Source organism: Lissotriton helveticus, chromosome 5_1, assembly GCF_964261635.1.
Source record: "Lissotriton helveticus chromosome 5_1, aLisHel1.1, whole genome shotgun sequence".
NCBI lineage: Eukaryota > Metazoa > Chordata > Amphibia > Caudata > Salamandridae > Lissotriton > Lissotriton helveticus.
This window is the reverse complement of record NC_136065.1, coordinates 565,981,995-565,999,411: the sequence shown is the minus strand read 5'-3', so window position 1 is coordinate 565,999,411 and position 17,417 is coordinate 565,981,995. Positions and strand designations below refer to the sequence as shown.

Here is a 17,417-nt window from a genome sequence, read left to right as displayed (position 1 = left end):
GGCAGACCAGACTACAAAAGCCAATTCTTACACTGGGAAGGAAACAAGCTTCCGGGGACCGGTTTCTGGCATTCCAGCCGTCTTCGGCCCGGTTTGCTTGAATCCTGATGGTGCAATGAGCAAGGGACTCACATCTGAGTATACCCTTCCACGCTTAGGGTGGACAAAATTATTTACAACAAGGGGTGGTGATGGACAGAGTCTCTGAATTAAGCAGAGTACTCTCACCCAGTCAAGAGATCAGGGCTAGATCCAACACCGTTTTTTAGCTCATTGCACCATCCCAGTTTCAGAACCTGGCTGTATGCAAATTAGTCTGTCCCTGGCCCAGTGCATCATGGGAACAGGGCAGACCAGACTACAAAAGCCAATTCTTACACTGGGAAGGAAACAAGCTTCCGGGGACCGGTTTCTGGCATTCCAGCCGTCTTCGGCCCGGCTTGCTTGAATCCTGATGGTGCAATGAGCAAGGGACTCACATCTGAGTATACCCTGCCACGCTTAGGGTGGACAAAATTATTTACAACAAGGGGTGGTGATGGACAGAGTCTCTGAATTAAGCAGAGTACTCTCACCCAGTCAAGAGATCAGGGCTAGATCCAACACCGTTTTTTAGCTCATTGCACCATCCCAGTTTCAGAACCTGGCTGTATGCAAATTAGTCTGTCCCTGGCCCAGTGCATCATGGGAACAGGGCAGACCAGACTACAAAAGCCAATTCTTACACTGGGAAGGAAACAAGCTTCCGGGGACCGGTTTCTGGCATTCCAGCCGTCTTCGGCCCGGCTTGCTTGAATCCTGATGGTGCAATGAGCAAGGGACTCACATCTGAGTATACCCTTCCACGCTTAGGGTGGACAAAATTATTTACAACAAGGGGTGGTGATAGGGGTGGCAGCTGAACATTGTTGGTGAAGTCAGTCACAGAAATTAAAGATATTGGCTGATTAAAAAGAACATATATTAAAAATGTCTCATTTCCCCCCTTGAAATACATTTAAAAAATTGAACTAAAACAATAAGTAAAGTTTTTATATGAACATTACAAAAGTATTGTAAACAACTGTTACCGTCACTATGATGTCAACTTATATCTTCATGTATTGTGTAGGTGGATCAACAAACCTTCCTAAAGGCTCGTTCTCAAGATTTTAGGTCCATAAGAGTCTGCCTATTGTTTTCACATTTGTCTGTTGAGGGCAGATGTTTTCAGAATCTGATAGTATTGAAAAGAAACTGAGGATTTTGTCCCATGCCATCTGTTGTTTACAGAAACAGGTCACTTTGTGTGGAACTTGTCCTGTGTGGAGAAAATATGCGCTATTCAGCATCAACTAGCCCTGAGGTTTGTGTCTTCACTAGGGTTTTTCTCTGGATACATTTCTCTTACTTATGCAACCTACTAGTAACTTATTGCTGCTCTGTGTAACACCATTGAGGGAGAAAGCCATTTTGTGGGCACGTTCCCAACAATCAGCTAAAAGTAAGCACCAGATGCAGGGTTCGTACACCGTAGACGTTACAAAATGATTTGTCCCTATAGCAGGCGAAACTTATTGTCTGCATCGGTGGCCTGTGCAGCTTTGAAAAGTGACTAGCAGTTTATTACCTTTTAATGCAGAGAGATTACATCACATTAAGATGGAGATAAAGACCCCCTGCATCCAGTAGCAAACTGTGTCTGCATACGCCTGTAGCAGGATGCTTGGAGAGTACCTGGCATCCTGGTGCCTCCCTTCCTATAGGTAACTGTTAGATTTGGGGGTCTCTACTTGGCACAGGTAGGTACTTGTGACAAATAGGGACCCTTGCCTCTAGTCAGGGTAAGGGGGTACACTCCTAAAATAACCCCTGCTCACCCCCTTGGTAGCTTGGCACGAGCAGGCAGGCTTATCTCAGAGGCAGTGTGTAAAGCATTTGTGACCACATACAGTAATGCAGTGACAACACTACAGATGGACACCACACAGTTGTATATTAAACATAAGTATTCTTTATATAGACTTAACACAAGGCCACAAACAAAAAAAATCCACAATACTATACTTAAAATGGTAGTTTTAGCTTAAGTCAGTACAGTTCTTAAGATGCGACACTTTAAGTCAATGTACCTTATGATGCGTGATGCTTCCACAACAAAAGTGTTGCAGCGATGGAAATGCGGCAAAGTTCCGGTGCAAAGAAATAAAGACGTGAAGATCTTCCAGATGCGGCACGCTTCTCTGATGATGCGAGAAGTCTTGGTTCGATGCGTTGACTGCAGCGGCGACACCCTTGTTCAGCGATGCGACGGCAACAGCCTCGGCTGCGGCACTCTTCTCCAACGTTTGCGAGAAACTTCAGCGCATTGCGACAACTACAGCGGCGACATCCAAGATGCGACGGCAGCAGCTCCGATGGCGGCACGCTTCTCCATGGATGCGAGGCGCTTTACTTGATGCGGTGCAGTGCGGCAGCTACAGCGGCGACATCCATGATGCGACGGCAACAGCAGTGAAGGCGACACACTTCTTCCTCGTTGCGAGACGCTTCTTTTGATGCGTTGCAGTGCGACAACTACAGCAGCGACATCCAAGATGCAACGGCAGCAGCAGCGAAGGCCAAACCAGTTCTGGAGCACTCTGTTTACTTGACTCCTTCTTTCCTTTCACAGTGCAGGGCAGAAACATCAGACGCCCCACAGGAGGTGGAGCCAGCATTGTGGAGGAAAGGCACAGCCCTGGAGCACTCTGTTGACATGATTCCTTCTCTCCTTTCACAGTGCAGGGCAGAGACAACAGACGCACCACAGGGGGTGGAGCCAGCACTGTGGGGGGCAGGCGCAGTCCCATTCAGGTCCCAGGTGCAACTCCTCCCTCCCATCTAGATGCAGATCTCTCTATGCACCACTGGGCAGACTCACCCTGTCTCCTGGAATCCCCCAGCCCTGTCACTCAAACTCCAGACAAGGAATACACAACCTAGCAGAGGCCGGCTTGGAAGGTTAGACAAGAAAATACCTGCTTCCTAAAAGTGGTATTTTCAAACACAGAATGTTAAAACCAACTTTACTAAAAGATTTATTTTATCATTCTGAGTTCAGGCATACTAAACTTGAATTTTTACAATGTTCCCTGAGTCGGTTAGGATTATAAGATGTACTAATCTAACTGCCCATTCTGGCCTATGGAGAACAAGTCTTCTTGCAATAGTGAAAAACGAAAATGGCTGTAATTCACTATTAGGACATGCCACACATACCGGGGCCTGTCCTACCTTATACTTACAATGCACCCTGCCCTTGGGACTACCATAGGGGTGTCTGATATGAAGAAAAGGGAAGGTTTAGGGACTGGCAAGTGGGTGTACTTGCCCAGTCAGCATGACAGTACCAGACTGCACACAGGCTCTGCAATGGCAGGCCTTAGACACACTTTTACAGGCTGCTTCTGTGGGTGGAACAACCAGTGCTGCATGCCCACTAGCAGCATTTGGTTTACAAGCCCTGGGCACACTCAGTGCACTGTACTAGGGTCTGACCAGTAAACCAAATCAGCCAATCATGGAATCACTAATCTATACATCAAGTTACAATAGGGAGAGCATATGAACTTTAGCACTGATTAGCAGTGGTAAAGTGCCCAGAGTAATAAAACAGCCAACAACAGGTCAGAAAAAATAGAGGAGGAAGGCAAAAAGTTCAGGGATGACCTTGCAAAAAGGGCCAAGTCCAACAGTAACCCCCAGATGGCACTCTGACAATGGGCCACTTCAGATGCAGCACAAAATCAGTGAGCCTATTGTCAGCCTGTTTACCGCTGCACCCACATCTATGAAATGCTGCGAAGCAAGGCCAAAGGTGTTCCTTCATTTGCATGGATCCATACCCCCAAGCAATGAATAAATGTCCCCCATAATGTCATAACTGTGCACCTTCATGATCCATATTATAGAAGAGGCCGCACAATTGTTCCAGAGGCCCTTCTATAGTGTCCCTGGTACAAAAAACAGCTACATGAATGGTTGTACTCCTGGTGCTTTCTTTAATGTATCCCCTGATGTTGGAAGAAGTGGTATTTAGGAGCTTGAATTTATTTCCTTAATCCATGAAACAGCAAGCTCCTCGTTTGAATATAGTCACCTGTACCAAGCTACATGAACCCTGAATGGTGCTACTACGAAAATGCAACATGACTGGTAATGGATCTCACAGTGCTGTGCGGTAAAGACATACCTAACAATGTGGATTATTTTCCATGGTGAGCAACAGAATGATGGAGTTAACCCAGATCATTTGACTGGGGGTGAATGTTTTGATTTGTTCTGCATTCCGTCTATCAACTGTGTGTCTTTTTATTTTCCATAGCAGTCAGAAATATATTTTGTAGACTCACAAGCATTACTTGCATGTCTGGTTATTGAGCCTATGGGGTTAACCAAAACACTGTGAAATGGATCTGAGAACACTCACACTGACGAGGCGTGCTAGCACTGATAGCTCTAGCTTGAGCCAGACACAAACAGCTGTCTCATAACTTAGAAAGTGATCTCTGCCATGCATATGGCAGGGGCCTGCTTTGGAATATAGCAGACAGGGTACTCTGTTACAAATGTGACAGGTATTCCATCGACTTATTACATAATAATATTATACACTTGCAATAAGGTGGACAAGATCCTAATGCACTTGATATAAGGAGAAAGGGATATTTGTTATGTTTGTGATGGAGTGCCCATTCACTAAACTCTCGATTCTTTGATTTGCAGTGGGGTACACAATAGCATCCAGCACCCAGTCCCAGATGCTGTAGTGTTAGCCTAGGCATGTGAATTGTATGGATTATCAAGTGAGGCTGAGGTGGGATAGCAGTATGAACAAAGTCTGGCGTATCTTCCAGATACTCGTAATTCCAACTGTAAAGTGCCATCGAGTGTTTAGACCGTCGTACCAAAATAAAGTGATACAGCTGTGGGCAATGAAAATCTTTGTATTTTTGTGTGAATGTCTAGAGAGCAGGTCATCTATGTATTTAGTGATGAGCCTTGTCAGGGATTCAGTAAAATGGTGCCTATTGAACATTGTGATTCATCCTTGTATCATTGGAACAATTTATCAAATGAGTATTATTGAGTTGGATAGTAATAATAAGGAGAGAGGATATGGTCTAAGGCGGTCAACCTCAAATCTGGGGAACTGGGTTCGAGTCCCAGCAACAACGCTCAACATCCTGTAATTCTGGGCAAATCACTTCATCTCCCCATGCCTAAAAAATGGAATGTGTCCTTGTGTAATGCAACTGGTGCTCATTTAAAGCGCTCTGATTACTGAATCCTTCGGGTCAGGTTTGCGCTATATAAAACACCAGACAAAAATAATGGCATCTATTTTTTTTCGGTGGAGACAATTCAGTTTGTGATGTCTGCTATATCAATAGATATAGATCACGGTATGCTTCACTTCACAATCTGTGTATCAAAGAAAGTTTAAACCTAAGCTGTGTTAATGAAGCTGTTTTTCACCAACAGAAACGGGCGACTTCTTGGGGTTTGTGCAAGTGTTGACAACTGCCGTCTTTTTGTTGGTGGAATTCCTAAAACAAAGAAACGTGAAGAAATACTGGTTGAGATGAAAAAAGTCACAGAGGGGGTGCTGGATGTCATTGTGTACCCCAGTGCTGCGGATAAATCAAAGAATCGAGGGTTCGCCTTTGTGGAATACGAAAGTCATCGAGCTGCGGCAATGGCCAGGAGAAAGCTGCTACCAGGTATGACTCCCAATCTGTTACCTGCACAAGAAAGTCAAGTCAGTGCCCTTTGATATGCAGTTTTCTTATTGTAAATGAAAAAAAAACACTTTTCCAGTGTGCCAACCTTCATCAAACTATTGTCTAATTATTTTGTATTATCATGAACTTAAGGTATGTGTAGAATGCCCAAACATCCAATAAGATTTCCTAATGAAATCACCAAACATGGCAGATTGTTTTGTGTTTCAACAATTCTTTTTAAGATTTTAGATTGATTGCAACCCAAATATCATAAAGTCCATGTAATCCCAACAGTGTCCAATAGAGGACACAACTATACAATACATGCATTCCCACCCCCCTGAGCTGCTTACATGTAACGCCATCCCTACATGTTCATCATAGGAAGGCTCCTGAAACTTTCTCCAAACCTACTTAACCACACCACATAGTACTATAATCAGATTCAGGACAAGCAAGAGTATGAGTATTGTGGTTGTCTTTCAGGCATTAATACACTTATAGGTCCCCCACCAGCAATAGGGCAATGCAGCACAGCCCAATATTCCTATGCATTATATATCGGTGCTGAATCCACCCTATATCTCCTGAACATTCTCGAATTGATCATTTAGGCTGTATAACACGCTTTCATATGATGCTACTTTGTACATTGTCACAACCACAATTGCTCAGTATCAGGGTTACTATTGGTTTTCCACAGTCTAAGTATACAAAGTGTTGCTGTTGCCATGGCTGTTGCAAACCATATCTTTCAGTGATGTGAAATTTCCATGTACTGGCTCACATTGTGTAGGAGGACTGCTTGCTTTTTCAGGGGTCTATCTAAGTCTACTGTCTCTCGCGTTGCTTGCCAAATTCACGCCCGATAAGAGCATAAGTATGGGCAGTTCCAGCAGACGCCTCTCCAGTACTGTGCCCCCGAAGGAGACCAACATCATGCAAAACTTTGGGAGATCAGTGCCATCTACCTTATATTTTGTAATATATCCCAGCTTCATCCAGCCTTCCCTGAGCTATTTATCATGTCATGGCATTATCTCGGACCAGTCATCATCATGTAACAGTTCTTTTTATGTCTTTCTTGACCCCCTTTGACCCTGCAAAGGTTTTTTGTTTCTCAGTTGATGCCAATTGCATCACATTGTTCTCAAATTAGCCTTTCATTGCTCTTAGAAATAAGTAGAAATACAAATATTTTACATAAATTGCCCCCCAGTAAGATGCTTCATGATAAATAACAACATGAGACAGTGTTCCAACATTGTCTCTTCTTAGAAGGCTGGCCTACAAGAAATCCCACATTATGAAAATAGCAAAAAATACAATGACCTCGGCGGTTCATGTTTTTCAAAACATAAATGACTTGAATCAATCAATCAATTATTTGTTAAGTGCAGCTACTCACCGGAAGGGTCTCAAGGTGCTGGAGGAAGGGGGGGGGGCACGGCTCATAAGCACTCGCGAAGTATCAGCGAAGACCAAGGGTGTCAGAGGTTTACTATGGCCCGTCAGGGTACGTGGGATGCTGGACGAGTATGTTGATTCATTGAAGAGCCAGGTCTTGAGGTCCTTCAGGAACTTGAAGAGAGTAGGTATCTGGCAAAGGTGGAGAGGGAGGGTGTTCCATGTCTTAGCTGTGAGGAAGGAGAAGGAACAACCTCCCCTTCTGGTCTTCTTGATATGTGGTACCGTGGCCAGGGAAAGCTGGGCTGAAAGAAGTATCTTTGGGGTGCGTGGAACGATAGGCGGTGGTTGATGTAGGCGGCACTGATGTTGTGGAGGGTTTTGTGGGTGTGGGTAAGAATCTTGAAGGTGATTCTCTTCTTGACAGGGAGCCAGTGTAGTGCCCGCTGGTGTTGGGTGATGTGGCACTGGCGCGGTAGGATGGGAACTAGTCTGGCGGTGGAATTCTGGATGTTCTGGAGCCTGCGGGTGAGGTTCTTGTTGATCCCGGTGTAGAATGCCTTGCCGTAGTCCAGTCTGCTGATGATGAGGGTGTGGGTCACGGTTTTCCTATATTCTAGGGGGATCAAGTTGAAAGTCTTATGTAGGAGACGGAGGTTGTGAAAACAGGAAGAGGTGACAGCGTTGATCTGGCGGTCCAGTTTGAGTTCAGAGTCCAAGATGATTCTGAGGTTGCGTGCATGATCCATTTGTGGGGGTGGGTCTCCAAGGGGGGTGCCACCAGGTTTCAATCTAGGCATCGGGATGGGGGCCCAAGATGAGCACTTCGGTGTTGTCTGTGTTCAGTTGTAGGCAACTGTTTTTCATCCATCTAGCGACTGTTTCCATTCTTTCTTGAAAGTTGTGTTTCGAGATGTTGGGTTTGTTGTATAGTGAGAGGATGAGTTGTGTGTCATCTGCGTACGATACGATGTTGAGACTGTGTGCTCTGACGATGGATGCAAGATGGGCCATGTAGACATCGAACAGAGTGGGGCTGATGGAGGATCCTTGCGGGACTCAGCAGGTGGTTGGCGTGGGCTCCGAGATGAAAGGAGGGAGTCTGACCCGTTGCATTCTGCCTGAGAGGAATGAGTGGGTACAGTTGAGGGCTTTGTTCCGGATTCCTGCATTGTGGAGTCTGTGGGCTAGGGTGCAGTGTGAGACTGTGTTGAAGGCTGAAGAGAGGTCCAGGAGGAGGAGGGCCACAGTCTCTTCTCTGTCGAGGAGGGAGGGGATGCCGTCTGTTGCAGCGATGAGGGCGGTCTCTGTGCTGTAGTTCTTCCTGAAGTCTGATTGGGAGGGGTTGAGGATGTTGTTCTCATCGATGAAGGAGGTGAGTTGGCTGTTGACAGCTTTTTCGATGACTTTCGCTGGATAGGGAAGCAGGGAGATCAATCTGAAGTTCTTAAGGTCAGAGGGGGCCGCTGAGTGTTTCTTTAGGAGAGGGTTGATGTTGGCTTGTTTCCAATCATCGGGAAAGGAGGCGGTCTTGAAGGATTGCTTAATGATACTTTTGAGCTTGCGGGTGGTGGTGTCTGCGGCTCTGTGGTAAATGTGGGAGGGAGGGGTTTGTGGGGGCCCCGGATTGGGTGGTACTCATGGTCTTTAGGGTGTCTTTGATGCTGAGGGCAGTCCCGCTGTCCAGTGTAGGCTGTGTGGTGCAATATGCATTGGGTGTGGGTTCCTCTTGGATGTTGTTGTTGTCGAAGTTTTTGTAGATGGTCTTGATTTTGTGATGGAAAGAGGCGCTGAGTTTGTCGCAGAGGTCCTGGGAGGGTGGGAGGTCGGTGGACTTGCTGTTGGGTTGGGTGAATTCTTTGATGATCCTGAAGAGCTCCTTACTGGTGTGAGCGTGGGCGGAGATTCTGTCCTGGAGCTTCCTTGAGTGCCTGATGAGTTTGTGGTGGCTGTTTTGTAGTTGTCTAGGTTCGCTGGGGTTTTGGAGTTCCTCCATAGTTTTTCAAGACGTCTACAGGTTCTCCGGGATTCTCTGAGTTCATTGGAGAACCAGCTGGCCTTCTTGGCGTGAGGGTTGGAGGGTTTCTTGAGGGGGCGACGGTGTTGGCGCAGTCGGTGATCCACTTGTGTAGGGTACAGGCGGCGGTGGTGGGGTCGTTGTCTGAGGCGGTGGGAACGGAGCCGCTGAGGGTGGCAGTGAGCAGCTCATCAGAGTTCTTGTTCCAGTTCCGGAGTTGGCACTGGGGTGGGCATCTGCAGGGGATGTTCGCTCTGAAGGTGAAGTGGTATGCCTTTTTTTCAAAAAGTGTTTATAATTGTGTGTTCTTCTGAGGGTTGTTTAAGTTCCTATATCTCAGCAAACTCATAATCCAAGTCCATGATACATGTAGAAAAGTGATGCCATAAAAGCATTACTAGTTGTTTATTAACTTCAAAAATTAATTATTCTAAAGCTTTGTTGAATGTACAGTCAAAGAAACTAAAGAGTGCAAATACAACATGTGAAATATATGTCAACAAAACTGAGACCTAACTGCAAAAAGTGTCCTCAGGGGCACAACAGGGATGTGCTCCTGCTTTGTGCACCCCCTTGGCACTTTGGTATTACACAGAGGGGCCATAGAAACGTATTCCGGCCCTCCTGTAATACTGATAGTGCTGTTGCACATGTGTGCTAGTGCTTTTGTGAGAGGGAGTTCCGTTATTTCCATGGAGGCATAGCCCCGTGCCAATGAGCTAATCACTTAGCCTTTGCACCAGGGCAATATTATTGATAAGAGTGCAAATGTAAAAAAGCCATCAGGAGGAGTACTGACAGTGTGCCACAAATAAAAAACATGGCACACTATCAGTGCGTCCCTATAGAGCAATTCTCAAGAAGGGGGAAAGGGTTCCAATGGACCCCAGACACCATCCTGCAGGCAAGTGCAGTCACTCACTGCACCCGACTGTGAGGTGATCTCTCGCTCCTCTTGAAAGTGCAGGCAGCTTGTAAACAGCTGCTTTGTATTTTACGTGAATGTGCTGCCTCCAGGGCAGCTTGAGCTTGCAGCTGCCCTGAGGGCAGTGCATTCACCATAATAAGGCCCACTTTCCCTGTTTACACCTGGCGCACCTTTTGAATGGTGGGGCCAAGGGGGAAAGAAGCCCTGTGAGTAACACGCCCTAGGTCTTAAATTCAGAAGCACAGAATCATGTGTCTGTATGGTTTAATTTGATGTACAGGCTACTGTAAACAAGTGCATCACATTTGAAATTGAATGCTTGAAATAAGTGGATTATAGGAATTGTTCAATATATTTACAGGACAACAATGCCAGGTGTCCGCCTACTGACAATCTACAGACAAGCACTTTAGGCCTCATACATATCCTAGAACCAAACTTTGATTGCAAAGAGAATGATAGTTTGCCATTATAGGCCCAGGGATAGGTAACTTTCTCCCTATACGTTTTGGAGAAAAACAAGTTGGCCTTTAGGAAGGAATTAAAACATTCCTGTTCAAGAACCACATTTTCTCCCATGTTTTTTATGCATGGTCGCTTTCAAGATTCTGTATTTTGCCCCTCACTTTTTCTTCACTGATGCTACTGCCAAGAGTCAATACAGTTGTGGTGTGCATTTTATAAATACATTTCATACTAAACCAGCCTACGGGTATGAACTATAAAGTCTCTAGAGAAAGCCACCAAGCTCTGCTTCTCCCTCACAGATCAGCATTTATGATGATTCAAGGCATACACACATTACCAGCAAAGTTTCTATTTGCCTTGCTGTGGTGTTTAGCTGTGAGATAATCAAAACATGATTTGTGTTGACTTGTTGTTCTAGTAATAGAACACAAGCACACACCAACTTTCAAAGATGACCAGGAGAAGGAAGGTGCTGTTGGTCATTTGAAATATATGTAAATTAAGGTGGCACTGCTGTGTTCTGTCAGGGTGAATAAGTGTATATGTCAGTACCATTGTCTTCATATACAGCTCTGAAAATTAGGCTGCCATCCGTTTCTGTCAAAAATTGGCAAGCAGACAACACTGGCTATTAGTTTTCAGTGAACGGAAAGTTAGATTGGCATTAAACCTTTTCACTGCAATTATAGAGTTTGTATGGATAATTGTATCCTGATTAATTATGCCAGCAATGTAGCTTGATTAATAGTGGGCACATCGAAACATAAATATTAGTTCTAGGTGTGACAGAATTTAAGAAGCAAAAACTCAAATTGAAGTAGCACTTTTAACAATAGAACTTTCCTATTCCAAATAACACCATCACTGTCTCCGAACTAAGAGGCCCATTAGGATGGCGGACGGATTGCCCCCGCCAGGCTGGCGGTAGCCACCGCCAGCCTGGCGGGGGCAATCCACACAGAAATGACCCCCGCCACATTAGGATGGCTGGGGGGTCCGCGGCGGACGGAAAGACCGTCCGCCGCTTTTCCGCCTCGGTTGCCTTGCGACGGGGGCGGAAAAGGTATAATATGGTGACGGTATCTATCAGACACCACCAGCCATATTGGGGTGGGCTTTGGGGCATGCGGAGACTCCCTGCAGGGGCCAGTTGTGGGCCCCCTGGGACTCCGGGGGGGTACACATGGGGGTACCTATTGTACCCCCCGCATTTCAAAGTGCAACATGGCAGCCACCGCGCGGTGCCTATCATGTGCTTTGAAATGCATAACATGCTTTTTTAGCATTGCGCCGGGCCGTGCTTTCAGCACCGCCCGCCGCAATGTTAAAAATGCGGGAGGCACCCACCACTGTGGCGGGTACATCCTAATTCCAAGGACGGGACCCCCGCCCTTATGGCCCCTAAGTCCCAGTTTAAGCCTGTAGATAACACAGCCTCCAACAGAAAAATCCCAATTATAGACAAGACAACACAACGAATAAGGAGAACACAAAGAGAGAGGAAACACGTGTTCTTGCAAATGTGTAGTACTTTACACCATGTTTGAAGTAAGATATTTTAAATGATTTCTACAGTGAATCGAATTTGTACAGCAAATTTATTTGATAAGCTGTTCACAGCCTATTGAAAATGTCTATATCTCCTATTTCCTCCATGCAGTTATACCCAGCAATGACACACTGTTGCTGATCTACATGACTAATTAACAATTTGTGAAGTCTGCATACATTAAAAATCGCTGTCAAAGTTTTGTCTTTTTAGTTCTTATTACTAACATCACATGTGTGCACTGCAAATTAAAATCACAGTACTTTGGCTTTCCCTCAGTTGTGGAGACCTTCCTCTAAGCACCTGCATTATGTGAATGTCTTTCATAGGAAGGATCCAGTTGTGGGGCCATCCAATTGCAGTGGACTGGGCGGAGCCTGAGGTTGAAGTTGATGAAGATACAATGTCATCAGTTAAAATCCTGTATGTGAGGAACCTAATGTTGACTACTACTGAGGAGACTATTGAAAAGGAATTCAACAATATAAAACCAGGTATCGTAACTCTGTTGCCATGCTATACATCACATGTCGTCCTAAAACAATATCAATGCTATTCATATATGTTTACTCATCATCATCATCATCATCATCCTCACATAACTTTATTTTGCATTACAATGAAGAATGCATAAAATGACATAAAAAATATTGTTACATATGATACAAAGAATCGTAATTAGAGAAATAATTACAGTACATAGGAGCCAATTAACAATTAGGATAAAGGTTTCATAATATAAAAAGATAAAAATAGCAGCTTCTATTCAAACAATCATTTTAAAATACTAGATAGGGAGTACTATAGAGCTTTGCGAGATTTTATAGCTGCCAGTAAGAATGATGACAACATGTAACACACAAACGTAGATTCTAGTTGATAAAATGAGGAAAGTGCGAGTGCAGAAGAATGGAATGCCATGTTTTTAAAGTGGCACAATACCATAAAAGTATAAAATTGACAAAAAAAGAGAATATGCACTGTAGATTGAAATGCCTTATCGTCACAGGGGCAAGGCGGTAGGTCATTTATAGAAAATACATTATTGGGTGTGGCCCAGCATTAGCGGAATATAATTTTACCGGAATGTGATCAAAATATGGGGACGCTGTCTGTTCTCTATGAACACAAGATAAGAGCTAGAGTCTAAGGGAATATGTGGTAGACTATCATAGATCTTAATGGATTATTTGCCTGTATGTCTGTGGGGGTGAGCCTTTTCAGGGGCCCACTGGTGCAGGGGTTCGCCCTACTTTATCCTTAAGTCCTTAGACTAGCAAAATAGAGATTGGCTGTAATATCAAAGAATATAGATTTATTAACCTCTCATGAGGGAAACTACGTCAATTCTGTACCCTCAGGCCACTGTATGAGGTAGTCCAAGGAGTACAGAAACCATGGTCCTTTCATGGCCAGTTTATAGCTGAGTAAGCATGAAGACTCAAAAAGAGGTGGTACAAGCATATACAAGAATATTTAGTCACATTAATGGCCAACTGGAAACTATTTAGTCAACAGAGTGAGAGGAGTAACAAAAATGCTTACATCAGTTGGAATAGCCTGACAGTTATATTCTAAGACAGATGCATACTGGCAGCTACAGGCCTTTCTGATCATACATTGCTCTGGCTCAGTGCTGAAGGAGTTAACTATAGTTGATGACTCAAGCAGAATACAAGGGCAGGCAACAGTGAAGATGGGAGAAGCAAATGGCGAGCACATGGCTAACTAAAATGGCTGCCATAACCAAAATTTCTTCAGCTCATGCTAACAGCGATCTCTGCTAGTTTCCACATATCTATCCCATCTTTCTGTAACCTTTTTCTTTATAAAAAATATATTTTAATCTTGTTTTGGGGAATTGTTGGCATAAGGATGGAGTGTAATATAAATATGCGAGCCCCAATGAGATAAGAGTATGTTAAACATATGATAGACACAGGATTTTATAAGCTTGATCTCGGTTCATAATATCTATTAAGATCTTCTGATTCAAATCAACTGAGCTTCTTTTGCAGACGGAAAGCTGTCGAGTGTGTTTAATAGCATCAGTGATAAACGGCAGACTATCAGCCAGATTCATGAAAACCGAAATCTGCGATTTCTAAATAGCGATTAATACCGAATCGCTATTCAGAAATCGCATAATGGGATTCATCAAAAACTGCGAGTAAATAAAGCGAATCGCAACCGTCCGCAAAAGGCGATAGCGATTTTACAAATTCGCAGACAAATCGCTAAATCCGTCCATTTCCGTGTAGGAATAGCGATCTCGCAATTAGCGAGGAATTGCGATCTCGCTAATAGCGAGATCGCAAAAACAGGAAGTCGCATTTCGAGCACAGTGATGACATCACAACCAGGAAGCAGGCAGTTCCCTCCCCTATTGAGAACACTGAGGCAGAGATTGAAGCAGCACCACACAGAGCTCCTCTCAAAACACCTCCAGACTTGGATATTTTGGATATTGCAGACTGCAGCTATGCCACAGGATGCAGCAGCAGGGCCCAGTGACACCGGGCGCAAGCGCAAGATAAAATTTTCTGAGCAGGAGCTGGAGCATCTAATCGATGGAGTCTGCCATGACCACAACAAACTTTTTGGCAAGGACTCCAGGAGGGTGCCTGAGGCCGAGAAACGGCGACTGTGGCTGAGCATCCGCGCCAGAGTCAACGCAGTGGGAGTAACACAGAGGTCCATAGATGACCTCAAAAAGAGGTGGTACGACCTCCGAGGTCGTGCCAAGGAGAGGGTGGCTGAGAGGCTGGGTGAGAGCCTTGTCACTGGAGGGGGAGATCCAACAGTCCCTCCCAACACCCCCTTGGAGGATCGTGTGGAGGACACACTGCAGCGTGAGGCATGTGTTGGGGTTATCCCTCTGGACTCATCCCGACTCACCCAAGACAGCCAAGGTAAGTGGCATGCGACTGCGATCCTGTCCCCTAACAATGGCCATGACCCTTTAGCCTCCCATGATCAACCCCAGTCAAGCAGCCCATGCACATCAGAACATGCCCTATTGCATTATGGGACATGTAGTCTGCCCACAACTTACAAACACTCCATTGCAGCCAGACATGTCCCAATGTCCGCAATGCAACAGCCAGTCAGGGAATGGTAGCCAGCATGCATGTACCAACTGCACATGTCAAAGATACATGCAATTAATCTACGTCCACTTCCCATCACAGGTGGCGCAGAAAACACCAGCAGTGACAGCGAGAGGCTGCAGATAGATGAGGCACCAGAGGAGCCTGACGGTGAGGAGGAGCAAACATCCACACATCCAGCTCCATCTGGCCAAGCACAAGTGCCACCATGCAGACCACCACCAGTAACGCCAGCTACATAAGGCACAGCACCAGTGCCACCATGCAGACCACCACCAGCAACGCCAGCTCCATCAGGCACAGCACCAGTGCCACCATGCAGACCACCACCAGCAACGCCAGCTCCATCAGGCACAGCACCAGTGCCAGCTGCAAGACCCATCCCAGTGGCACCATCAACATCAGGTGCTGCTTGACCTGCGACACAGCGCACACCCACTGTGGGCAGCCAGCACAGCAGGCATGTCAGGGAGCCGCAGCAGAGTACAGCATGCACCGGCAGGAGGGCGATGGCTGTGCGTGTGCCAGGGCGCAGTATTGAGCGCCGCATACTGCGCGTGCACCAATTGCAGGCACGACGCCAAGGTGCCATACAACTGCAGCTCCACAACATAGGCAGAAATGTTGCCAATGTGTCTGATCGAATTGACCGGATGACAACTGCCATGGAGGCAAACACTGCAGCCATCATCAGCCAGCGCAACATCGCCCGGCGCCGCCACCGCCAGCTACTCACGCGCCTCACGGCCTACACGCGTTCCAACTACGTGATAGGAAATGCCACCTCCCAGCTGTCCCGTTGGTGTCTGGCAATGCAGCTGCAGATGGTAAAATGCAGCGAGGACGTGGCACGTGTACTTGAGCATGTGACCAGTGCTGTTCTGGCCCTACAACCAACTGGCTCAGCCAATACTGGTGGGGATGACACAAGCGAGGGGACATCGAGTGTCAGCAGCCTGTCTGCAACACAGGTCGGTGTCCTATGCCGCAGCAGCAGGCCCAGTGTGGGATCACGTGCCCTGCGGGAGGAGGAGCCTGAGAGGCGACTGGGTGCTGTGCGCCGGAGTCGCACATGACATTTCAATACATGGGCAGGGACATGCTGCTGACATAAGCATGTCGTGTCTAAAACATTGAGCAGTATGGCGCAATACTCACATGTAAATCATAACAATTATTCCATATTATTGTGCTATCAACAATAATATTTATTCAAGCATTGAACATCGGACTCCTGTCATTATTTCCATTGTCATGCATTTGTGAAGTGGTGGGTGAGGGGAGTGGGTGCACTAGAAACAGTTCATTGTGATGTGGTTGCGCCGTCTGTGTCCTTCAGCTGGATGTTCCCCGCGCGCATGACGCGCATGTGCAGGTGGCCGGTCGTCCCCTTCCGACTGACTGCCAGATATCTCTACAGGAATCCGGCGCTTGGTAGCAATGTTGTGTAGTATTGCATACACAGCCACAATGCGGCAGCAGACATCAGGACTGTAGTACATGGCCCCACCAGTCTTGTGAAGTATGCGGGATCTGCTCTTCAGTAGCCCAAATGTCCTCTCAATGCAATTCCTTGTGCGTATGTGTGCTACATTGTAACGCCGTTGCTGTGGTGTAGCAGGGTTGAGGTATGGGGTGAGGAGGTATTCACGGAGAGCGTAGTCACTGTCACCTGAATGAGAGGAGCAGAGGGTGAGTGCCTGTGCAGCGCAGCTAGTTCATCACAGTGTAACATTGTGGGGCAAGTGTACTTACCAAGTAGGTGTCCTTCACCAAAGTCTCCCCTGGCCAGTCGTGTGTGGAGGCCGCAGTGCCGGAATATGAAGGAGTCATGTGTGCTCCCCGGGTACTGTGCCACTGTGTCCGTGATGTAATTCTTTGCGTTGCACACCATCTGGATATTGAGGGAGTGGTAGGACTTGCGGTTGTGGTACATGTATTCCGTTTGTGCAGGTGGGCAGATGTGGATGTGGGTACAGTCAATGCATCCTATCACATGTGGAAATTGCGCTACATTGTAAAATTGATGCTTGGTCTCATCCAAGTCCTGTTGGCTGGTGGGGAATTTTATGTGCTGGTGTAGCTGGGTCAGCATTGCATCTAAGAAACTCCTTAGGCAGCGGTACATGGTGGGCTGGTATATCCCCCCAGCAGCGGCAACTATCCCCTGGAAGCTTCCGGAGGCCAGAAG

At 46.2% G+C, this 17,417-nt stretch overlaps 1 protein-coding gene across 2 annotated transcripts in view; it reads left to right on the top strand.

The window, feature by feature from the left end:
• Window positions 1-17,417, top strand: part of A1CF (APOBEC1 complementation factor) — a 238,756-nt gene that overhangs the window by 119,661 nt on the left and 101,678 nt on the right. For both annotated transcript variants that reach the window (XM_078642914.1, XM_078642913.1), the window contains exons 5-6: window positions 5,506-5,744; window positions 12,446-12,610. In XM_078642914.1, the coding sequence (XP_078499040.1) occupies window positions 5,506-5,744; window positions 12,446-12,610 (404 nt within the window). The remainder of the gene's footprint in view (window positions 1-5,505; window positions 5,745-12,445; window positions 12,611-17,417) is intronic.